The sequence below is a fragment of the Numida meleagris genome, chromosome 2 (assembly GCF_002078875.1).
Source record: "Numida meleagris isolate 19003 breed g44 Domestic line chromosome 2, NumMel1.0, whole genome shotgun sequence".
Classification (NCBI taxonomy): Eukaryota; Metazoa; Chordata; class Aves; order Galliformes; family Numididae; genus Numida; species Numida meleagris.
In genome coordinates this window covers 33567389-33593996 of record NC_034410.1, presented here as the reverse complement: position 1 = coordinate 33593996, position 26608 = coordinate 33567389, and the positions used below count along the sequence as shown (strand labels likewise).

Below are 26608 nucleotides of genomic sequence, written 5' to 3'. Positions count from 1 at the left end.
GTCAGTTTTTGTTGTTTTTCTATAGAGAAAGCTTCCTTACTATCATTTCACATCCTGGTCTCAGAGCCAATGGCAGTTCTTCCACTGACTTTAAGCTTGGTTTTTATTCTAAAAGAACACACTCAACATCTACTTTTCTCCAACTACTCTACAAAGTACACCATAGTGCTCCAACTAAAATAAATACATTTTTGTTGACTTTTAAGGAAGTTTTTCTCATATATTTAAAACACTGGAACAACGAAAACAAAAGTCTCTGGAAAACAGTGTTCTGAGAAGCAATCTTCATAATTTAATGGTATACTCAAACTTTGGATGAAAGAATCTCAGTCCATTATGAGGTAGAATGCCATTCTCATGTAGGCGGTGACTTGAAATGTACTGCAATATACATGAAAGCAAAACCAACAAGTCTACTCAAGTCTTTAGAATTATACATGTATACGCATGTAACTACTGCGATCCTTTTTGTACTTCCATTTCTGTAATGATACTGTGCTGAATTTGAAGTTGCCAAAATAAGAGGGTCGACTTTCGCTTAGGATAGCTATGTATCTGAAATCAGTGGGGAAAAAACAAACAACCAAAGCTACAGTTCCATTAAAGTTTCTGTAAGAGTTTAAAATAAGATCAAATTTAAAGTCTATCTTTAACTAGGATGTAAAAGGTAGTATTTTGTCTTACATCTGTGCTAATTTATTAAAAAATACAAAGCTAAAAAGAGCATAAAATATTCACTTCTGCATTGCACTCTATGTACATGACTTCTCTAATAGCAACCAGGAAGGTTCTAAGAACTGATCATAGGGTCACTAATTTCTAAACCACTTCAAAAATCATATTGTTCAGGATCAAAAATATTATCTTAAAGTGAATCAACAACCCATATAAAAAGACTAGTATACTCAAATCTTCCCTTTAGTAAATGCTCGAAGCATTAACCTCTACCTTTGGAGTCCTCAACAGAAAAGCCATGAAACACGGGATTTACACATCAGCAAGGCAACCCAGAGAATCTGTCACTCAAAATCCTGCTGTGTTTGTTCTATAGGGACCCAGAAAATTTCAAGTTCCACCGTTGTGCCATTTATTGTCCCATTTAGTAATTTCTACAGTCATACTGGACATTAATGTTTTTTTTTTTTCCCAACAAAGAAAGGAAGAAGACATAATAGTGACATATTGGTAAGGTACTAAGATTATTCATTTTTCTGGTATACTTACAGTACGATTTCCATATTGGAGGCTGGTATTCTTCAGCATCTGAAACAGAAGTAAAAAGAGAGAAATAAATCAGTCAATTGGCCACTGGGTCAAACTGTCAGCATGCATTTTTCTGTTGAGAGTCCTCATCTTGTCAGCAAAATTCACATTTCTTTCTCAAGAGAGATGCTAGCTCATTTAGAGAACAGTTTTCTACGTGCGAGAAGAATATAAATTTCAACCACTTGTAGATCCAATGTGCTTTTTCCAAATCATTCAAATGCAACAGGAATTAATTTCTTACCAATTTGCATACAGTTTCCTGACTCACCAGTATTTTTAAAATAATTAACTAGACTAGTAATAACATTCTTTGTTTACTTTACTTGACATGATAAAGACACTGGTTTTCACTACTGGCTTTCAATCAGGCTTCTAACGCCACTATTCACATTTTAGAGTAAATATCAATGAACAATATACGCTTAGCTAAAAGGATGCGCAGCTCAGACTGGACTCCGATACACTGATTTGACAGTTCCAACAATGAGATTCAATTATACTTCTTGAACTGACTATAGGATGCAATTTGCATATTTTCCAGAAACTGCATCAGCAAAAAATATAACTAAAAAGTTAGAAAGAGGAAGGACGGCAAGAACTTCAGCTTAAGACAGATAGTTATTGCCCTTATCAACTGATGGCACAAAAAGAGTTGCTATCTTTTCGTAGTGCACGAGTTATACAACACTGCTTTATAAATTTTTGACAGAGAGATCAGAGTTTCTGTTTAAAAGTGCAAGCTCGCAAAGTCTGAGATCAAAAAAAAAAACATGCTGAGAGCCCAGAGTGCAGAAGGCTCTCCAGGCTGGAACGGAGACCAGCACCACTTGAGTGCCATGTTGAGTACATGAGACCACAAACCTCACTCCACAGGGAGCTTTCCAGCCCTTCCTAAGAAAGGCTGTTGCTTACACATCCAGAAATCCCAGCAGAGGCCAGGCTTGAAATGCAGGAGTTAACTAAGCTGTCGTGCATCAGCTACAAAGGGTGGGGTACACCATGAATTAGCTTGGCTCTGAACTGCCATGTTGCCAAACACTTTGAAGAATCGTTTGTAGCAGGAGTATATCATTAACCTCCTAATACTGTGTAAGTTAATTAAGGTGTTTGGTATTTACCAAACCTACTTAAGTTATGCTAATGTAATTCAATTATACTTGCATAGCTCATGCTCCCTGTCTATTTATATACACACAACCACTTTAAATATATCCATGCAAAAGTTTGTTTACTAGGAATGTTAATCATTAACTACCATCTGCCACTTTTAACTCTATTGTTTTAAAAAAAAGGATAAAACCCAGCAATTATCACAGTTACTGCCTGGAATAATACGCAGCAACAATTTGCAGATATATTGATTAGGAAACCCATTCAATTCTGGTTTCAGCTGGATCCACTTCACAACTTTGGCAAAATTTTAAACACTTCCAGACTGACACAGTTATATCATACTGTGGCAATCCAAGAGTAATTAGCTTGCAAATTCATTATACAGAAGGATTATTTTAAATTCTGTGAAGCTATTCATGAGACCAGTGAAATTTATTCATGCAAGAGCAGGTTAATTTTTTCTCCTCTCGCACTATAATGGTAATACATCACTCAGGCTTTTTTCTATACATCTGTTGCTCTCCATATAGTTTACTATAAAACCATAATACCGTGTATTATATTCCTATTCCACACTTTCGTACTACTGCAATAGGATTTCTGAATTTGCTTATTAAGTTTTTTTTTCCAGTAGCAGAAACACTGAGATAATGGAAATATTAGATTATCTATACTTGTGACTCCAGAAAGGAAGTAACAGTGGGATCAACAATGAAAAAATGAGTATTTGTTGTTGCTATCATCTTGCAAATTAATTAGAAAGAGCGCATGAAATTGAACAATGGAAGCTGTTCTGCAAGTGGCCATAAAGTGCTTCATTAGCCTTAGACAGACTGATGGTGTGGAAACACCGTAGCCTAGGTAAAAAACAATCATCTTGGAGATAGTCATAAAACAAAACTGTCAATGATTATGTTAGATCTGTCACAGTTATTAATCTGTCAGCCCAGAGCAGACAGAAACGACTAACTCTAAAGGGCAGTACACTTGGAGGAAAAACATGGGTCACCAGCTCCACATCCTCCCTCATGAGGTACTGCAGCATCCCCTCCAATCCCTCCAGCTGATAGCATCTTAAAGCCCAGAGAACAAAACACAGCATAGGCCGTATTATTAACGCTGTTTATTGTCAAGCTATCATGCATGACATTTGATGGCATCCATTTGCAAGGAGATAAAAACAATTAGCTTAAAAACAACCTAGAGAGAGAGGCCATGGTTAAGGATCAGGGAAATGTTTAGTGGAGCCCAGCTACTGATGTCTTGCTCCCTTTGCGATAGGAAGCCACTGGCACCTCTGTAGGCACGGGCTGGCTGTTTTTACATATTATTCCTCTTTTACTCTAAGGTGGCTCTACTAGTTAAATTGTGCTTCATTCTCCTTCACTAGGGCTAACATAGCATGTTCAGAGATTACCAGTAATAGTTTCAGTGGTCAGTGCAACAAGCATGTGACATCTCAAGTCCTTCAGCTTCTGTCTTCAGTTCTGGATGTGGTAACGATCTCAAGTAAGGACCACATACCTCAGTTCTAATCTACACACTTAGCCAAAATCCATCAACAAATAAATCAGACTTGGCACAAATGACAAGTGCCCTGAGTTCTCTCATTATATTATATTCCTAATGTGAACTTCGGTCATAAGGCTTATTCTGTGATAGGCAGTATGTGAAAAAAGGTTTCACTGACATATTCTTAGGTGATAAGACAGGAAGGTTCTCTCATATCACTGCTCTCTTGAGGGGTTCGCGCTTTCAACAGTGACATGTCTAAATTCAGGAAGGAAGACAGCTAAGGACAAGGTCGAAAGCAGCTGCCACAGGAGAAATTGAAAGCACAAAAGGAGTATCATTTCTGAAAAGCTCAACCAAACATCACAGGGTCAGCTAGGACACACCTCAGTTTAGAGAGACTCTCTGAATGAACTACACAATTCCCAGAAGTTTAGACCATTTTTCTTATTTCAAGTCTTAATACCAACCCTAACAGAAATGCAAAAAACAGAAAAACCCAAGTCCTCCTCACACCGCTCCCACATTAGAAAAATCTGAAGTAGCAAAACAGGAATGACAGACTTCCATGAAGAGTCTTACAGGCAATACCACTTAAACAGAAAGGCAGAAGGAATGGTGAATGCTTCCAAGGAAGACAGAAGACTACTTCTGTAAAGGATGCACAATAAATGATATACACTATACTTAGAGCCAGTCTTAAGCAATTTCTGAGAAACAAAGCTTATGTTAATTACAGAGTAAGCAAAGTTATCCATAGACTTCAAGTATTGTACTTCTCCATGCCTGGCTCTGAACCAAAGGAGCCACCTTTCTGGAAGCAGTTGTGAAAGACACTGGAGTGGCTGAATTCCTTTTTACTGCTTCCTTGTCCTTTGTGCAGACAACAATGTAACACCAATGTTTGTGTTTTTGCACTACCAGCACTGGGGCTGACCTAGAAAAAGCAGCTCCACTAAGATACCCATTAAGGGAAGATTTCAGACTGTCAATACAGGTAATGCACTGGAAAGATGAAACTGTTTTACAGGAAAGATCAAAGATCATGTCACACAAATATTTCTGACTTATAAATATAATTTCTAATGACAAAGGAAACAGTAACAAACCTCCAAATGTGCCATGATCAGTTTAGAGATTTCAAAAAGTACTGATCCCTGTAGTACTTAGTGAGACAGCTGCCAAAGGGTCACCATAACTCTTTGCTAATTTATTCACAGCCAGTATAAAAAAAAAGAAATTTTTTTTTTTTTGGCTTTGTCCTCACTATAATATTATTTCAACAAAAAATAAAAAATCTGTACTTCATCTTGGAAGCACTATCTCAGCTTGGATTTTCTGCCATCATTGTCTGAACTTCAGATTTCCTTTCCAGGAACAACTAATTTTAAAACTATGACCTATGTGTGCAAGAAAAGATCCTTATGTGTGAAGAAGAGCCAATTTGGAAGAGACTGGCTTACTGGCAGCGTGCAGATAAATGATTAACCGGATGAATGAGTCTAGTTACTAACTTTTTCATCTTCTATTGTTATTTTCAGGACCAAGACTAAAACCTACTAGTACGTTAAAGTCTTTTGTATACTTCCCTTAAAGAGATTTTGCACAGCTTTACCATATACTGCACTTCCATTCTGACAGCTTTGTTTCCAAAACATCAAACAAGCATGTTATTTTTCTTACTTTACATATATAATTCTGTAGATGTAAGAATAACATACGACTCTTGAGTAAAACGCCATGTGAAAGATCAATGGATTTGTATACTTAAAGGCACATGTTTGTATTTCACATTTCCTTTCATACAACCAGGATTGTATTGTACAGTTGACTAGCGTTGAGATCACAGAACCACAAGATGGCTGAGGTTGGCGGGGACCTCTGTAGGTCACCTCATCCAAGCCTCTCCTCAAGGAGGGCCACACAGCACTGCTTGCCCAAAAGCAGGTCCAGACGGCGTTGGGCTGTCTCCAAGGAAGGTTCATATTCAACACAGCACCTACCAAAACCCCCAAGTCCCTTTCTTCAGAGCTTCTTCAGCTGTGTGGCTCCTAGCATATATAGCTGCATGGAAAGAGTAGTGAGGGAGATTCTTTGCTAAGTCCAGTTTTCTTCAATACATTGAACATCTCTGCATTATTTAATTTCCATTAAGTGCTTAAAACTTAGCAATTACAGAAGCTCATTTTCATCTTATCCGGACCCCTAATGGCCAGTAACCTAGATGGTGAACAGCTATTTTCATTTGTTTTACCCTGTTGCAAATCAATATAGATGCATGTACAACTACCTAATATTGCAACAGTTCTGGCTAACTATTTTGAATAGGCACTTTTATGTGTGACAGTTGTTTGGCAAACACATTTGGGTGTTATGGTTACTTCTGTTCTATACAGTAACTGCCCTTACAAGCACATCTTTGACTACCCTTTGAGAAAGAATGCTCTTATTTTCCAAGTTGCAAATAATCACACTGTCAAATGAGTATGAGCCCTTTTTGACTCCTAAAAAGTCAGTGTTCCTTTGAAAAACAAAATTCTCTTGCAGTTAATAATTAGTGATGCAACTTTTGAAAACACTTCACTGTGTCAAAAGCCTTGTTTCATGCTTCATTCAGACACACATTCGCCTACAGAAGCAGCCAGTAGTTGCCATCTTTATTGCTGAACTTTCTCTTCCCCAGTACATGGAGAACTGAAATAGGGAACGATACTTCAACTTTTGCCTTAATTAGATATTTCAACTTCCAGTGTAAGGCAACACAACAGAAGCAATCACATTATTTTAACGTACTTGATAATTGGTATATTCATTCACATAGTGGGTGCTTCCCTCTACACAATTCTGTTTTTTAAAAAATATTCAGCAACAGCATGTAATTTAAAATGTCAAAAAACACTTGTAAAAGAAGTGGAGGTCTATCCTGCACGGTGATCAGGCTGAAACAGTAAGTATGTAATAAGCACAATATAAACTGACAGTTATTTTGTATCTTTTGCTTTTGCATATCACAAACATGTGATTAGAAACCACTAACGTTGCAAATAAAGCTCATTTACTCAATTCTACCAATCAGTCTTCCTAAATTGTGCTCTCTTGCTTTTGCTTCAGATTTGAAATCATCATCTTTTGTAGACAAATGGTTAATCCATACAAAATTCAGTTTTACGCATGTACCTATTCTACTAAAATAATGCAGAAAAAAGATTCAGTGAATGGATAACGAATAGTTTAGAAGAGTTATAGAGTATTGAATACTACTGTGAAATAAATGCATTGTGAGGTACCTACTCCAACACACCACTGGAGGTTTGAATTGTTTGAATGCACATTAAATTTTTCTGAACAAAAGCTCAAAAGGACATGTTCTGCAATTGGTGAGTGCTGTTCAGACTGCTACAACCATCCACCTGTAGCAATATTTCATTTAATTAAAACGTGTCTTTCTATTCTGCAAATTTTCAAGAAAATTATAACTGCAAGCGTTAGACAAGTCAGAAAGCTAGAAGTCTATCTCTAAAAATCTCAAAATGGAGAGAAGGAATAGGTACAATTCTCAACAGTAGGAGAGGAAAGAATACTTCTATGAATCTATGTTTAGAAGTTTTTCTTGGGGATACTCAGCGGGGCCCAAGAAATACAATGAAAGAGGCTCTTCCAGATAGCAAATGAAAGAACCCGACAGGGGAGCTGAGTTAGCTGATACAAATATTCTGAATGCCTTAAATATCTTCTGGGAAATCTATAATAGATTACCTAGAAATAGATATAGAAATCTAATAGAATAGAAATCTATAATGTAGGGTGGTATCCACGCTGCCTAACCTTAGGCAGGTTTTTTTTCATGCTGAATCACTTCTAATCTATTTGACTTTGGATGGCAGTTATGAGCCTCCATGATTTAGGTGCTTTGAAGCATCTTGCTCACAGAGCAACAATTAAGAATTTCATCATTCAAGGGATCACAGCATTGTGTCTAAAAACTAAAAAAGGAGGAGGCTGAAAAAAATAACCACAAAATATCTCCTTCATGCCTGACTGCCAAAAATCTGTTTTAGTTAATGGCTACCATTAAATTTAATCTGGTCACTAAGAACTAAGCCCCAGTGCTTGTTACCATTATCCAATTTAATACCAGCGTAATTAAAATCTAATAGTTATTTTCACATTTTCATGTTTTTAATCTAGAAAGCAGAGGCATCCAGAAATTAAAATGGCACAGTCAGGGCTCTGCCTGGCTGAGAGACTGGCATTTCTTTGGTAGGAATAAACACATGACATAAGTTAAATCACATCACATTTGCAGAGCTCATATCTCACTCAGATATATTTTAGCATCTAAGTAATGACCAGTTAGTTCCTGGCTAAAATTCAAGACCAGATAATCAGTTGGCATACATGAGAATAGCTTCAGTGAAGCAGTTTTATCACTGTGCAGAACGTGACAACATATTTCCTGTCATTTACTTATAGCAATTTAAATAAAAAACAACCAGCAACCCTGCAACTCGGCAGCCTGGACTCAGCAAAAGCAACCCATGCATTATATGAAAAAGCACGTGACTGAAATAACTGCTATAATGCCAAAAAATGGCAATAAAAGGGTCACTGTGATTACGGTGAAATATTTCAATTAGAACATTTATGTTGAAATAGTGTCAGCACGTTCCCTGTTCCAGAAATGCACTCATAAATTGACACGATGCCCATTTATCTGGCTTGTCAAAGGAGCCAGTACATTCCCTGAAAACTTATTAACCTTTAGCAAAATCCAAATCATTGCTTTTAGTAACTGTTATTTTTGACATGCATCTTTTTATCATCTCTCTGACCCTCTGGGACAATCATTTCATTTTCACAGAAAGACCTTTAAAACAAGATGTTCACCAAGAACACAGGTAGATTTAAGCTGGACAGCAAGAACAGTTTCTCCCCTCAATTCACTTTCCCTTGCTGTAAACTTTCAATTATGTAGGAGAATATTTGAATTACACATTCAAAAGATCCTGAATTGCTGCAGTTTACAGGTAGTATTTATTAATGTAAGTAAAATACATGCTAATTACTTAGATTTTCTGGCCACAGTGTCAGTTCTGCATTGGTTTGTGTGTGTTTCAGCTGTCCTATGGAAGACCAACAGAAGAGGGTGCACAGTGTTTGTTATGGTAACAGCTTTGGTTCTCTGACTTTGTGTTCAAGAATATGTAGTCCTGTATAACGTATACAGACCCATTAAAATTTTTGATGGACATTATTAGTAAAGAGTATTACAGTTTCTTCTAATTAGGCTTCTTTTCCTTGTGCCTGAGGAGTGCATGAGACTATTCACATGCAGCTGAGAAAGCCAGTTGTACTCTGGGCTGTATCAAAAGACGGGTGGCCAGCAGGGTGAGGGAAGTGACAGTCCCCTCTCTGCTCTGCCCTTATGTAGTCCCTTCTAGAGTCCTGCATTTAGCCCTGGCGTCCTCAGTGTAAGAAGGACACGGACCTGTTGGAGCAGGTCCAGAAGAGGGCCATGAGGATGATCAAAGTGCTGGAGTACCTCTCCTGTGGAGAGGGGCTGAAGGAGCTGGGCCTGATCAGCCTGGAGAAAGAAGGCTCTGGGGAAACCTCATCATGGCCTTCCAGATCCCAAAAGGGACCTACAGGAAAGCTGGAGAGGGACCCTTTATCAGGGAATGCAGTGATAGGACAAGGGATAAGGGCTTTAAACTAAAAGAGAGTATGTTACATGTATGAGTGGTGAGGCACTGGCACAGGCTGCCCAGAGAAGCTGTGGATGCTGCATCCCTCAAGGCATTCAAGGCCAGGTTGGATGGGACCCTGGGCAGCCTGAGCTGGTGGAAGGTGTCCTTGCTCAGAGCTGGGAGGCTGGAACTAGATGATCTTTAAGGTCCCTTCCAACCTAAATCTTTCTATGATTCTAAGGCACAAATGTTTGCTTTTGACTATTCAAGGGTAGCAGTATTCCTAGTCCAGCAACTGACTGTGGCTGCCGTTCAACAGCTTTCCAGGGAACATCTCAGTCTTTCCCACTCAGTCCTGCACTCGCATCTCTCTGTATGCAGAAACAGAAGTATTTTTAAAGCCTAACACTGTACATTCAGAAGCAAGGGGAAGCCCAGTAGTTCCTATTGCTCAAGAAAGCCATGTGGTTTTAAGTTGGTAACATATAAAAATCTCAAAATACATTGCACTCAACCCAAGGGCTGCTTAGATACTGGGGACCTCACTGAACTCTGCAGCCTCCACACAATTTCAATCCTCAGACATCAGAGATGGGAACTACCCTGCAATGCAGAGTATGCATAAGGACCTGCATAAGAATAAAAGGTTAGCAAATAATTAGGTCTTTCCTTGACTTCCTTTACAGGTCCTGTAGCATTTGCTGTAATATTTGCTTTTATACTATATTAGAGCATGAAAAACAGGAAAAACACCACCCACCTGCAAAGCATATTAATCATTCCCACAGCTTTTTGATAAAACTCAGAACAATCATGGCTCATAGGATAAGAAGCAATGCATTCTTTCATGAGTATTTGATCCAAGTGTGCCAGTTACAATCCAGGCCAATTAGGTTATTATTTTATATAAGTTATTTTCTGGATATTCTTTTTTTTTTTTTTTTTAATATCTTTGATGTATCAGAGTCAGACATAACCAAGGCACCCACGTTCTCTTCAAATGTTACACAAATACTTCATAAGTCTTTCTATAATACTGCCACCCAGATTTAACTGCACCCCTAGCACTACTGTTCTTAAAGTTATTAATTTTGATCTAATTAATAGAGAAATGCTTATCTTCTTAAAATTAGTTCCATAATAATATGTACTTCTATGCTGACAAGGTTCTTATGTCATAAAAACTCTACTTACTGCTGAGATTTCAGGAGAAAAAAGTTATTACCAACATTTAAAATTGCTAGAAAACTATCATAGATCATTTCTTCTGAAATGAATACCGTTTATCTATTGTTTCCTTACTCAGGAGAAATTTTAATTGCTTTGTGTAAGTCTGTAATTCTTCCAGGATCTTTATACTACTGCCTGGCACTTTCACAGTTGATAATGAGTTCTTACAGCATCATATAGCTTCAAATAAATTTTATAGTGGTTCATACAATGTAAGATATGTTTAAGTCTTTAACAGCATAGTTTGATCAAAGTAATGTGGCTATGCAAAACACCCTCATGCCCGGGCACAGGTGACAGTATTGCTTTTCAGCTTCTAACTTTGCACTTTCTTTAGAGCAACACTGCAGTTAATGGCATGCCATGAGGCAAACCCAGTGTTTCTATCATGTTTTAATTGTCAAATCAGAGCACATCCAGAACAGTGCTCAGGGGAAGATGGTGGCCTCAGTTGTACAAGCGCCTCTGGTGGCTCTGAGTGGGAGGACAGAGTTCAGCCACCCATGATGTACAGAGGAAAACGTGACTGCAGTCCAGCTTACATCTAGATCTTCTATTCTGCAAATTCTGAAGATGCATAGAACACACAAATACTGTAAGTATCTCAGAATACACGAAGATTATTTGCACGCTATAAATTAAATATGGTGAAAGAACAAATTTCCATTATGAAAATGTATTTTGTTTCTGTGTCACCTGAGATAGGCTGGTTATCTTTGAAATGAAGTAGAAACCACAATTTTTCTTAATAAATTCTTCGGAAGTGTTTTTTACCTTTGTAGAAATTACAAAGAAAATTTGTTCCTCCCTTCTCCATACCCCACTTATCTTGCAGATACAATCAGAGGATAGTCAAGCCAGTACTTGAAAGCTCATCCATCAGATCTTTGATCTGAAAATCAGGACACTAAGAAAAAAATACACTCTTCCTCTGAGTTATTTTTAAAGATTTGCTCAGGTACCACAAATCTGAACAAATCTCCTAACTCATCCCACTGAAACAGTTTGTGTAAAGTCAATTAATTATGAATAAGGCTATGGCTTTGGCATGAAAATACGTATTTCACAGCAAAGGTGCAGGGAAAAGAAGCAACACTCTTGGCAAAAATTAAACTTTGCAAATATGTTTGCCATAAGCATACAGCAGTTAAGCTGTATAATACTGATGCTGCTAATCAGCCTGGAGAAGAGAAAGCTCCAGGAGACCTGGTAGCATCCTTCCAGTATCAAAAGAGGAGCTATAAGAAAGGACAGATCTTTAGCAGGGTCTGTTGTGATAAGACAAGTGGAAGCAAAGATTTTTTTGTTTGTTTGTTTTACAGTGAGGATGGAGAGGCACTGGAACAGGTTGCCCAGAAATGGCTCCATCCCTGGAAACATTCAAGGTCAGGCTGGACAGGGCTCTGAGCACCTAATCTGGCTGTACGTGTCCCTGTTCACTGCAGGAGGTTGGACTAGATGACCTTTGAGGGTCCCTTCCAACTCAAATGACTGTGTGACTATGATAATATTCAACACGTTATCAGTAAGCAGGTACACTTTCTCCTGTGATGAAGTTCAGAAATCACATATCTTCATTTTTTTTTCTGTGGAACAAAATCAGCAGCACGTCTTTATGATCAAGCTCAGGCTTCCCTTCATGGAACAGCAAATGAGCCAGATCTTCCTTTAAATGCCCTGGCATAATCACAGCCTTTTAAACCTGAAAGCCAGCTAAACGTACTGCAGAATTACCAGAGATGATGTGTTCCTGTGCCCCAGCTTCTAGAACACATATGGAGGTATCTGTACGCTGTCAGGTCAATAGCTACAGGCACACAAAAAATGCATTATACCAATAGCTTCCTAGTCATGTAGCTAAGGAGAGCTTTGTTCCTTGGTAACATATTGGTCTTCATCTAGCAGAACAAGGTTCCATTATTATTATTTATTCACATAAAATGAACACGTGCATACATACTGAAAGACTCAAACCTGTCAGCGCAGTTAGACTAGTGGCACTCAGGTGAAAGGCTAAGGAAGAACAAAAATTCCAGTCAGTCCTTGGGAAAGAAGATTTGGTAAATCTCCAAAGTGATATGCTTTTTTTTCCCTTAAGCTAAAGGGAATATTTCGTGCTGAGCAGGAACTGCAAGTCTTACCAGCAGCAGCCATCCTGCAGATCTGCTTCCTGTTTGGAAATTAGGGTGAAAGGATGAAAGGATGAGTGAGCGCTCATCTCCAACACAACTACAGCTACAACAGATGTTTAACCTTGTAAAGAGAACAACAGATGAAAAAGATCACCTTTAAAGACTTTTCTGCTTTTCCTCTATGTTTGTAACATCACACAGAAGAGCCTGTCAGAGCTCATAGGATCACCCTAGCAGCTAAACCTCCCAAATACAAACCTTCTCGAGAATCCATGGGCTGGGGCTGCTGGCTGTCTGCAAGTTTATTTGGCAACACCAGAGCTTTGTAACTAATGGTTGAGTGAGCTGCCCTACAAAGCCACCCCAATGAAGCTAAGCTTTTGCCAAGTTTTCGCTTCATCAGTATTATTTGATGCTCAGAGAGAGTCAGTGAACAACAATAACAGATTTGTGCACCAGGCACTATAAAAACATTCTACAACTATAGAATATATGCTTATTTTAAAGTTTTACTTCTTGGGTTTGTTATTTTCAAGGATAGTTGAAGAGAAACCAGGTTGAGAGAGGTGATGACAGGAGAAAATAGACCTGAATATTAAAAAGAAACACCTCTCAAAAGGCAAGTACAGTGAGACTTAAAACCAATTTGTAAGATAAAAGCTCCAAACCACTTACTATTGCCATCCGATAGCATCATTCAATATTGCTTGAAATTCATTAATATGCTAGGTAATGTAAGTACCGTGCATGTATACAGAATTAATTCTATTAATTTCTACATTAGGAAAATCTGCTGAAAGAGGAGGAGAATAATTATAAGGCAGTCTTACCCATCTGTGGAAAAGGCATAGCAAAACCCATCTAAACCTCAGAAGAATAATTATCCCATGAGACTCACACCTCCCGGGAGTGCCCATTATTGTGTTAGGAGAACATAAAACTGACAGCTATTCAGAAAGAGCTCTACAACAATTTCAGCTTAGCTCTGCTGCTAATCTTACTTTGTCATCTTTTCAGAACATCCAAAAGCTTCCAGCTAACTTACCAATATTATATTTTATTTTTACAGATTAGCAATAAATGCTTCTTTTACAGCATATAATTTGTGTAACAGACTGAATGTTTGAGAAATGCTTATGCATCCTAAATAAAAGGCTATTCAAATTTAAATGGTTTTATAGAGTAATAATATTTAATTTAGTTCTGTCGAGTAGCTCCTGACTGCTTAGTCAGATTAGGTAGAACTCCAAATGAGGCAAAAAGCAAAGCACTTTATTATCATTAAATATTCCCATTGTGGTAGCATTTGGAACCCAAAATCAGGTTTGGTGTCATGTCCAACTGCTAATAAGAGCAGTTTAAAAATAAAACACAGCAGTTGCCGACCTAAAAGTGCTCATGATTATAGCGTGCATCCAGCAGATACATGGAAAAAGGATGGAAAAGCATAGGGATAACCCTCCTGTTACCCTTGTCACAGCAGCAAGTACCAGTGCAGCCTCCCTTAACTATTAAGAAAATAGTTTCATCTGACTACAACGCAGAGATAGCCAGAAAACAGCAGAAGATGGTGTTAAAAACAAACAAAAAATATATGTAAGAATCATGGGGAGCCAAACACGCTAGGGATAACTTTGCATGATTTATTATTACATTAGGAAGCTTTGCATATAAACATTAAGAAAAATGGTGGAGATTTAGTTCCCTCTGAGAGCGTGAGAAAACACAACCTCAATACATTTATGATACATTTTTATTGAAGTGACACATCACATAAATAATACAATTATTCTGCATCAAGCTTTTGTAATAACTTATTCTTCCTGAAATGTGAATTATTCAAAAGCAAACTGCAGCTCACTGAGAGCATACCCTTCTCTTCTTAAGGTGCACCAGAGAATAACACCTGGCTGCCGTATTTCCAGCCTGCATCCCGTTGCTTAGCAGTCTGATTTCAGTGCATCATTTTATCTAATGCCAGACAATTTACTTACACTGCTGCTCCACAAAGTCCAGTTTGGAGTCCCCAAACAGTAAACCTTTTCAACAGAAACGCTTCTTTCATTTACGTACCCTGATAACTAATTTATTGTCTAGAATAGCTACATCTCTTCCCAGCTTCTCACTCATTAGGGTCCAAAAATCAGTCCCCACTGGAATGAGCAGATTTGAAAGCAGTCATGTATATCTGATGAGGAAGACAAGGCACACTATTGGTGCCATTAGACAGCGAAATTCAGGAGAATGCCAAGTCCTTCCACAGAGAATTTATGATGACATAACAGTTGGCTAAAAGGAGATGTGAAATGTGGGCTTCCAGCAACAAAAGAGCTAAGGAAAAAGATCAAGGTGAGGTGGTGCTTCATGATCATTAGCTTTAAAGCAGATCTCCTCAAGAAGCGCATTACTAACATGCTCAGTAAATCAGGAGATGCCAATGCTAATCTCAAAAGACTCACCTGAAAATGCTCCAGTGGTATTGTAACAATGAAAGAGACCACTGATTAGGTGCCAAAGTGGTTTGATGCCAGATCTGAAGAAAGCTTTTGCAGCTCCTCTAATTTCTCATAAAGCAGATTCGACTTGAAGTTGCAGTGTCCTGCCAAATACGGGTGTCAGAGGTGTGCCCTGACTGCTGCTGCTGTACAGCAGTATTAGCCAAGCAGACGCACTACTTTTGCATATCCTACACCAGTGCACTACACTCCAGCAACATTTGCTGTTAACTGGCCACTCTCTGATTTATCCCTTACAGTCCAGAATTTGTGACACTGAAAAGGCAGCCAATTTTTGCATACAGAAGTATTTTCCTGTTTCAGATTTTACATGAATCACTGAGGTAGTTGAGATTAACATATCCCACCGACCTATAGAAGTATGTTCAAACTATCCACCAGCTGAACACAGATCATGCTGATAACTATAATAAATATCTAATCTGTTGAAAAAACCCTCCACTATCTCTCTTTAAAGCTGAAAAGCAACCAAAGTCCCAGGTTAGAGGCAGTATGAAACACTAATTCAAATCTAGCATCTAATTCTTCCATAACTGTTTGAAAGACAACCTCATGTCAGAACTGAAATCTGTATCTTTACATATACGAAAGTAAAACATGGTAGCTCTGACCAAAGACCAGTAATAAACAAACATTTAAAAACAGATGAATTCTAGTTGATATATTTTAATTTAGCTGAAAATGTTCATTGAGGGCCATCTTTTTTTCTGAATATGTTCATATGTATTTACGAGCACAATAGATGTACACCTCTCTATGCATTCACTGAGGTTCAGTCTTTATTTTTGCAAGTGTGGCCTTCGTACATCATCTCACACACTCACCACTACTCTTTCAATCACTCCAGATTTAGTGGATTTTTCATAACAGAACATATGGGACAATAGATTTTTTTTTTTGTCTTTCCACCGACTTCAAAATTAAATTGAGTATTCATACCAATTTTTCATTTTACTTTGTACGCATCAATTTTTAAACTTGTCAAAAAATACTTTATAGAGTTTCACATGCCCAAATAAACAAAAGAAAAAAAATGGTGACACAGCTCAGAACATATCGAGAGGAAACACCCTAACATTTAGAAATGATAAAGGAGGGGTTTTCAATTAAAGGATAGTACTAAGACTTAAGGCATTGGGTTTAATTCTTAACTTGTCTAAACACTCCCTGGTTGCTCTCTGTCCCTGTATGAGAGAAGAGCAATGCAATCTTTCAAGGCCTTTGACATAGTCCTGCACCACATCCTTACCTCTAAATTGGAGAGATATGGATTTGAAGGCTGGACTATTAGACACATGAAGAATTGGTTGGATGGTCATAGCCAGAGGGTTGTTGTCAATGACTTTATATCTAAGCAGAGGTTGGTCAGAAGTAGAGTCCTCCCAGGGGTCAGTCTTCGGACCAATGCTCTTCAACATCTTTATCAATGACACAGATAGTGAGATCAAGTGTACCTTCAGCAAGTTTGCTGATGCCACGATGCTGATTGGCACAGCTGACAAAACAGAAGGGAGGGACTCCATTCAGAGGGACCTGGACAGGCTCAAAAAGGGGGCAGAAGGTTCAACAAGGCCAAGTTCAAGGTGCTGTACTTGAATCAAATCAATCCCGGATACAAGTACAGACTGGCAAAAGAACTCATTGAGAGCAACCCCGTGGTGAAGGTCTTGGAGTGGTCCTGACAGATGAAAAGGTGGACATGAGCCAGCAGTATGCTCTTGCAGCCCAGAAGGCCAGTAATATCCTGGGCTGCAGCAAAAGAGGAATGGTGAGCAGGGCAACTGAAGGGATTGTTCCCTGCTATTCCGCACCACCTAGAGTACTGCATCCAAGCCTGGGGCCCCGAGTACAGGAAGGATGCAAAAATTGTTGGAGCAGGTCCAGAGGAGGGCCAGAAAGATGATCAAATGGCTGGAGCACCTCTCCTATGAAGAAAGGTTGAAGGAGTTGTACTTGTTTAGTTTGGAGAAGAGAAGGCTCCAGGAAGACCTCATTGTGGTCTTCCAGTACTTGAAGGGAGCGTACAAGCAGGAGGGGGACCAACTTTTTACATGGTCTGATAAAGACAGGATGGAGGGGAATGGCTTTAAACTAAGAGAGGGGAGTTTTAGGTTAGATGTTAGGAAGACATTTTTTACTCAGAGGGAGGTGAGGCACTGTCACAGGCTGCCCAGAGAAGCTGTGGATGCTTCATCTCTGGAGGTGTTCAAGGCCAGGTTGGATGGGATCCTGGGCAGCCTGAGATGGTGGTTGACAACCCTGGGGTTGGAACTAGATGATCTTCAAGGTCCCTTCCAACTTAAGTCATTCTATGATTCCAGCCTCTCTGAGGCAGACAGCTTTGCTGGGGATGGAGCTACCTTTCACTGAATCCTCAGCTTGAGCCTTACCTTTAAATATTGCAGTAAAACGAGAAACAAATACTTCTGCTACCACAAATACTACACTTCAAAAACAAGACACTCTACACTGGCACTAAGCAAGGGTAGGGCACTAAGAGATGGAGACAGAAGCAAGCAAATCCAATCTTCAGTGCAAAGTTCAACAGAGTAAATATTTCAAATCCAATGAAAATAGTACAGCAGAGCTGCAGTGCTTCATCTGGGGCACAGAAATCAATTGCAGCTGCCGAGAGTGTCATTGGAGAGCGATATGGGAAAGAAAACTGCTGTTGGACTATGAGCCAAAACGTATCTCAGGAGCTTTCCTTCCACACTTCTAAACTGCGATGCCTGCAGCTTGATGTGGAACCAGCAGCATGCTGGCTCCCAGACAGCTCCCCCCAGCCTCACAGCCTTTTTCCTCCTCTTCCATTTCAGCCTGCAGCCCTTCCTGTACCATGGCAGAGGAAGGAAGAAGCTGCAGGGTGCAGAAGTGGAAGAAAAATCAAGAAAGAGTCAGAGTGGCCGTGCTCATCTCAAATGTGGCAGCTCCCAACCTGCTCAAAGCACCACAGATGGCAGAGCAGGTGATGGAGGGCAATAGGAAGATGGCCTACCTCAATTCCTTGCCCTTGGCACAGCCCTGTGAGGAAAGCTTCCGGGCCAGCTGCAGCAGCACATGGGTTTGCTGCAACATGGCCGTTGTCTACCAGCCACTCCCCAGCCCAGGGCTTTCATGTGGTTTCTGATCTCTCACACTACTTCTGGACAAAAAAAGGAGCAGCTCAGTTCAGACAAACCTGCTGCTAAGTGTTTGTCTTGGCTGCTGCCTATTTATTTACTTGGAGCATCAGAAGCAGGCCTCAGTGGGCATCATGATCTCTCCACCTTCTCCTGTAAGTGCTTCTGCAGGCTGGGCTATTCCCATGTCACCAGCGGCTTATCAGGACCTCGCATCCGGACTGCCAAGGAGGGTATTTTCCACCAGTGTCTTTGCTGCATCAAAGGGTTATTATCACTCTGAACGCTCTTTTCATTAGCCAAACATTTCCCTCCACTCTTTTAAGCTGGAACCGCCACATCTACTTAATGGAATAGCAATTACTTGAAATACTTGGCTTTATGCTGCAATGCATCACTCTTTCAAAGTCTGATAAGCTAATAAAATTTGTATGCTAACATAATGTATAAAATATCATCTCTGATTTTTAAACTAAACCAAAATTTATTGGCTTCAACAGTGCAATACTGATCTACCCACTGAATATTTATGAACTAACTTAGGTAGCAGTCTTACGCCGCTAGGGAACTAAATCAGGGTGGAAGAGCACATGCAGCAGTGTACTGGAAGCAGTCTCTGTTTTCTCTTTCAATAGAATCTCAATTGTACTCAAAGCTGAGTGCAGCTCCGGACTGAAAAGTAAACTTGACACGATATTTCTTCTGCTATGTGGCAGCTCTCAAACATCATAAAATATTCCTTCAGCCCTCAGTAAATGAATTAATTGGCAGTCCTGCAGACAAAAATCCCTACTTACTTTACTTCTTCTAAAGCATGATTACCAATTAAGGGATGCTGGCAGAACAAATTATGCTCTCGGTTATATCTCTTCAACCAACCTCACTCCTGCTTATGCTCTTAATCCTTACCGAGCTCCACTAAAAATGCAAATCTTTCCAATTATGACTGTGGGGATAATGGTACAACATCATGGCAGTAAAAATGCCACTTTTCCTCAACAGTGCTTAAACTCCAAGCCTTGCACTGGCATGGATAAACATAAATTAGCTGCAATGCTTAAATGTTTAAACCAATGTTGAGCAACCACCACCAAAAAACAAGCCAGCAAACAGCACTGCCAGATGCCATGGAGCACTACACCCATCCATTTAATCTGAAAAAGGAAGTTGATGCAATGCAAGATGACATGAGAAAGTGATGACTGATTTGGTTCCTCATGAATAACTGAGTACTCCCCTACTCCACGAAGGAACAGATAAGCACAGGAAGTAACTGAAGTACGAAGACAAAAGTTCCCAGCAAACAAAAAAGTAATTCAAGCATGATGGAGCAGACAAAGTTATCCAGGAAAGAAACAAAACACAAACAGCTGCATAGTTGAGGTGCCTCTTCTGATTTTAAGTTGTATACTTTTTTCCTCTGTTCAAGTTGGAAAAGGCCATTTCTGCCTTGCCCTATTCTAAAACTTATTGTTCTATATTCAATTCCAGCTCTATTCATTATTCATTTATGGATTTGGTATTTCACCTTGTAAACAAGCTGTTACTGAAAATCTTTTGAGAAGTGTCCCTGATGACCTTTGCTATGTCTTCTTAAGAGAAACATAATTCTGAAATACAATTGTACAGCAGATCTTACACGTTGATGTCACACTGGGTAAACTGAATTAAGGTCAAGGTCAACTGCTTTTTTTGTTATAGTCTGGTAAGGGAAACTAGCTCAGGAATAAGATATGCAGCTTAAATAAGAAATACCATTAATGAAATTAGGGATATTTATTATTATATAATGAAAAATGCAGATGGGCTATTCCCAAAAAATGGCCAACAACATTTGCTTAAGAAAAGAGTTTTAGAGTCATCAGTTGAGCTGGAGGAGGCTTCTTGCCGCAAGACAACACCAGAGCTGTATCCAACCTCACTCCTCTATAGTGCTTTGGAGCCCACAGCATACATCAGTATCCACACTGAATAAACAAAGGAAACGTTTATGGATGCATTGTTTTTCCTTAACTCTGAAATACAAAGTATAGCCAGCTGCTATTATTTTGCCTCTGAAGTAAAAAATGTACAGACTATAGACAGGCTCACTTCCTATATTTCAATTTTATGGCACTTTAACTCTACTGAAATCAAGAGCAGTAACACCACAGTATAACTGGAAAAGTATTATGCTGAAGCAGAGCAATTCTTTAGAACAACATGGCCATTTATGCTAGTATCCTAATATAATAGGTATTTATAACAGAGTGTGTTGAGAAGTAAATTAGTCATACTGTAAATAGCCATCAGGGATATGGAAAGTAATACTTTCTCATGATCTGCTGTATGTGTACAAAAGCAGGTGACTGAAATGATGTAAATATTAAGATGGTATCATTAGCAGGCACTCCTCTGCCCTGGAGGGAGAGCAACAGGAACACTGCCTGAGCACTTCCAGCTTCTGTGTGCTTTAATGAACACCCACGCTGCAAATACACATCCTTTTCAAGTAGCAGTTTTGCTAGTTAACAAGGCAAGAGAGAAGACAAATGCATTGCTGTGTCACTAGGGGTTACAATCAGAAGGTCAAAGTCCAGCTACAGTTAAATTAGTCAGATATGTATTGGGAAACTAGGAGGGCTTCTACAAACAATGTCAATACAAAAGGAAAATCAGAAAAATGTGGGCCCACTGATGAATTGGGTAGACAATCCATTGACAGGAAATACAGAAAAATCTGCTGCTAGACCTCTGAATGTACCACTACAGTTTGGGAAAAAGATTGGCAGTTAACAGTGGGGAAGTAACTGGTTAGAGATTCACCAACAAAACTACCTGTATATATTTAAATAGCTGAAAATGGATGGGGTTCATTCAGGATGTTGAAATAGCTGGCTGATGTGAGACTGTGTGGCCACTGTCCATGAAAAAAAAAAAAAAGCACATGATCAGGGTAAGTCCCCAGCAGACAGAAAATGCTGATGATGAAACGAGTTTAAGAAAGCAAGAAGGAAGACCAAGAGAACAACAGGCTGGCCACAGTTCCTGGACAGGGCAAGGAACATGCTCCTTGGAGTCCTCTTCCAGACATGCGAAGTACACGAAGGTAGTCAAAAAGAGCGAACACAAGCATAGAATGCTCTACTGATCTGATTGCTTCCTATGACAAAATGGCCTGCTCTGTGGATGAGGAAAGAAAGACATACTTTGATTTATTAAGGCTTTTGAAGCTGTGGTGCCCCCTCATAGTCATTTGGGAGCTGAGGAAGTAAGGGCTAGAAGAACAAACTCTTGGGTCATTTGAGAATTGATCAGTCTGTTGGTCCTGAAGAGTGATAGTCAATTTATTTACAACTGTTTCACAGATGGTAATAACCAGAGAAACCCAACATCAACAGTGGGCCGATACTGCTCAGTCTCTTCATCAACTACTTGAGCAATAAGAAAGTCCTTATCAACATTCTGGACAACAGTAAATTACTGTTTGGCTTAACTTCTTCAGAGATTCAGTCCAGAAAGGCCTTGATAAACAGAGCTGGGCCAACTGAAACTTCATGAAGTTCAACAGTAAGTGCAAAGCCTGGTGGCTGGGGCAGACTAACTCCAGAGAACAACTGTCTGGTTGAGTAGCAGCCCTGTTGAAAAGACCTTGGAGTGGACTCCAAATTGAACATGAACTGACAACATGCATACTTCATGAAAAATACAGAGGATATGCTAACCACAGTGAGAGCTTAAAGGAGCTAGGCCTTGTTAGCATGGCAAAGAAGCAGCAAAGGGTAATCTAATAGCAGCCTTCAATTGCTTAAAGAGCAGCTGAAGTGATGACAGGGTCAAACTCTCCTGGGTAGTAGCAGGTGATGCAACAAGTGTCAACCATAACAAACTTGGATAGTTCAGATTAGACAAACATCATTAAACTTCAATAGCAAGGCAGCAGCAGAGAAAGCTGCCCAGAGAGGCAGTGCAATTTCTATTCCTTGAAGTTGTTCAAGACTAAGCTGGACAAAGCCATGGTCCACCAGATAGATTGCTGGCCACAGTTTTCATTTAAGACCTCCTGAAGTCTCTTCCAAGCAAGTTTTCTATGATTCTATGAAGAGAGTATTAACAAGCTTCCCTGCCCAGCCCCCTTGTCAGATATCCCAGCTGCCCAAAGTATAGCAAGTACTGTTAAACAAAGCCATGTCTTTTTAGGCTGCAGAAAGTAACCATGAACATTTTGATTGGAACAAGGTCAGGAAACAACTTACACAAGCATATCTGTGGGAAAATCTGAGAGAAGTGATACTTCCAGCACAATAGCAATGATAAGCAATTGAAGATGGGCTGGAAAAAAAAAAGCTGCGATGACATGCTTCAGTGTTGGCAACAGCTGCTATAAAAGTAGCTGCACTCTTCTTAGCTTCTGCCAGGATTACTCCCTAAGAACACCAAGATTTCTTTACCCTACTTACTTCACAGCAGTGGCTCTACAAATAATTCCAGAAAGTTTTATCTTGCCCTCTTTTTTCCCCAATTTCCAATCAGATGGGCTGGTCCACTTCACTGACACAGTGCGTTTCCCGAACACTGAAACTGACCAGACCTGGAGTTCAAAGTTTATCATGTTACTGCCAAGTAGAAATTCCAACCAAGCTGAAGACAGCCTTAAAATCTCAGCCAAAAGTCTCCAATAAAAGCAGATTAGAAGCTGATTAACAAGATCTATTCAATTAGCTCATTAGTCAAGATCCAATGCCCATCATTACACAGACTGCAAAGCTAATTAAATGGTGTCATGATGGTGGATGAAGAGGTATGCGCAGCCTGAAGTTTTTATTAGATTCTGGTGGCTTGGTACTGGTAGAGATACTACAGAGTCAAAAGCCACATAGAATAAGACAGGGCTACCCTAGGATTAAGTGCTTGGCATTTTCTTTGCAAATAAAATAAAAATCAGGGTTCTCTTCTTCATGAATCTGCCATGGGTCGGACTGGTATGTAATTTATACTTACAATGATTATATTAATCTGATCCAATCTCTACCACATTTAAGACACACTGGTGCACTAAGACATTTGGACATAAAGCCACTATTTACTGGAAGGCTGCTGAGATAAACTGGTTTGGCTTCTCCATCATGGCTAAGGCTGTCCAAAGCTTGAGCAGAGGAAATGTTTCTATGGATTTCTCAACTTGCGAGTCTAGTCTCAAGCAATTTATGCTACTTTAATAGTCAGTCTGGAGAGATGCTAGAGCAGTCCTGTGTATAACAGAATACAACAATAAACTTTTGGAAGGGAAATTAATATGAAGTCAAGAATTTCTCATCCAAAGTTATGAGGAGGTCCTGAATGTGCCCACGCACAAGGGAGATGCACAACACACACATGCATGTTCACGGACTTCATCTACATAGCTCAGAGCAAGGCTGTACTTTCAATCACCTCAAATTGAAATACTATTGCCCAAATGAATTAAGAGAATGTTAGAGAAAAGATCTCATGGGATTAATTTCAATCCCTGGATGAATATGCACACATCAAGCTGATTTCAGCAGAGTGCAAAATTTGCCCCTCAAGAGTTTTTATTTATCTGAAGCCTCCATAGTAAAATTAGTTTCCAGTCCACAATATAATTTTTTCCTACCTACTTTGCTATTGCTACATAGGAAAAGTTCTTTTTCCTGCCAGCAGTATTTGACCTTAAAATGTTGAGTACCTAACACAGAACCCCCTCCCCAAAGCCTCCTACAATTTTGCCCCCCTACGTGTCTTTTATAAATTCAATGTTGGCTGTTGTGTACCTCTGTTCAAAAAAGTAGCTGTAACTACACTTATTTCAACTAAGAATACTTTCAAACTCTTTAAAACAAAGGTAGGAAATGGTAACAGGATTGTAAATAATTAAAATGATTTCTTCTGACACAGAGACAGGAAATCACTGTTTTAGTTTCTAAATCCTGAGTTTAAGAAGCTTCCTTCATAAGGAACATTTGAGAGACATTCATTTGGCTCATTCTAAAGGCTCCTGCATATGATAAACAAACATTAAGTGAAAAACTGAAAATCTACTGAATTGTTGGTTTCTTTTTACACCAAACCTCAGGAAACTGATATTTAGAAACCAGCCTTGATATGATTTACTCTCTTGTAGGCATGCAATAAAAACATACATCCTTTAATTATAGGCTACAATAGTACAACTGAGAAGCTGAAGTCTTAAAGTTTCAGTTCTTAACGTAGGTTTGTGGGTGGGTTTTTTTTGCCTATTCCAGTTAGATCTTGAGGGTCAGATTTTCCAAAAACAAATGCAGGCTCCTCCATCCAAGGAAGGCACACATTCCTGTGCTACTGTATAGAGACATCGATTCTGTTAAGCTCATTTGAACCATGTTAACATCACTTCAAAATTCAAAGTTTATCTACCTGAAACATCTCTGCAGACCACCAGCATCAGTTATACTGTCACTGGCAAGAGGACTCATTTTTATCAAATGTGTAAATACATGGAGAGTTTTAGCTGTTGAGCAGTTATGGTTAGAGCTTCTTACACCACTGCACATTCCAGATAATCTCCAACTGGATAAATCACATTTAATAGTTTGTAATCCTCATTCTGTCTTTAATACCTACTTATATTATTTAAAATATTTTGTTTCCCTGCCTGTATGTCCTTTTGGGAAAACCACCTGTTAAGCGGTGATATTTCTAACAGATCACAATGTGAAGCTTAATACTGACATAAATACTTCTAGCTTCAGAATTACGTGCATTTTCATGACTTACTAAGTTTTTTCTTCCTCCATAAATTACTTTTAAGCTTTTCTAATGATTTCTTTGAGGGAAGCAATACGGATTTACCTTTAACTATGGATGTAGGACACTATTTCCTTCCTTTGATCTGCTCACCTTTTCTGAAGAAATCATTATTCTTTTTTGATATTTATTCTGGGTTTGTATTATTACATTTGTTAGTAAGAAGCCAGTAACAAAGAAGGTCAAGTATCAGAGTTTATGGAAGACACAGCAGCTGAAGCAAGGTTTGTTGTATCTGACTTTCTTAAGACAAGGATGACTGATTGACCTGTTAAGAGCAGATTCTATTTCCAGATACACACACATACACACAAGCTCTCACCATCTTAAGATTTCCACTGGGAGAAAGACAGAAAAAAAAATCAACGTTCCTTCAGCGGACACACGTCAGAGAAAACTAAAAAAGCTGTCAATAAACATTGGTTACTGATTTTTATACCAGAACATGTTTTTCCTCAAATGAACACAACTGTGACAACACTGAAGTTTTACTTTTTTCTCTCCTGTAATAGGTTTTCTCATCTCTGTACCCAGGCCTGCAAAAGGTCAGGCTGCCCTGACAAAGATGGCTCCAGACAGTAACTGGTAACCGCCACACCACCCATCAGATCCCATAAAGGCGCTATCAAACTGCAGCCTTTCCCCAGACTGGGTACTTTGGGCTGTATTTGTGACACAGCTTTCACTCAGCTTCCAAAAGGAGTGCTTCAGAGAAACAAGATTTGCCAGCTTGCAGCTCATCCCACTGCGCCAGGGAGGAAAACAAAAGGAAATACATAAGTCTTGAAAAGCCATTCACCTCCCAAAGCCCCTCTAATGACAGGGAACAGGGAAGGAAACAGATCATTCTCACGCCTGACTCAAACTTAGCTTTAAATAGTAGGATGGCAAAAATGAGAACAATGACATGCTGCTTCACTTGGCGTAGTAGAACAGCTAGAGCAAAAAAGAATTAAGTACTAGAGCACTATATTTAATCTTGCATCAAATCCCACATATTACTGACAATTCTATTCTTTCAGACTCATCCAGTATTTCTCCGTATGTCCATCCCATTAAACTGAACAGACTTCTTGTCTTCTGCATACAGGCCAATGTGCAAGGGGTACAGGTCAAGAGGTTGAAAAGATTTCATTAAAAAAAAATTGACAAGGTATACGGTCTGGAATGTATAAATTCACAAATTACCCCCCACCCCAACAGATCATTTTCAGATCTGAGTATAGCTAGAACTGAGGGTACTTAGC

The 26608-nt window shown here is 39.2% G+C and overlaps 1 protein-coding gene across 1 annotated transcript in view; it reads right to left on the bottom strand.

Annotated features, from left to right (window-relative positions):
• The window catches only part of CHN2 (chimerin 2), a 163429-nt gene that overhangs the window by 95881 nt on the left and 40940 nt on the right, over nucleotides 1-26608 (bottom strand). Inside the window, exon 2 of the mRNA XM_021385921.1 lies at nucleotides 1225-1263. Coding sequence (XP_021241596.1) covers nucleotides 1225-1263 — 39 coding nt within the window. The remainder of the gene's footprint in view (nucleotides 1-1224; nucleotides 1264-26608) is intronic.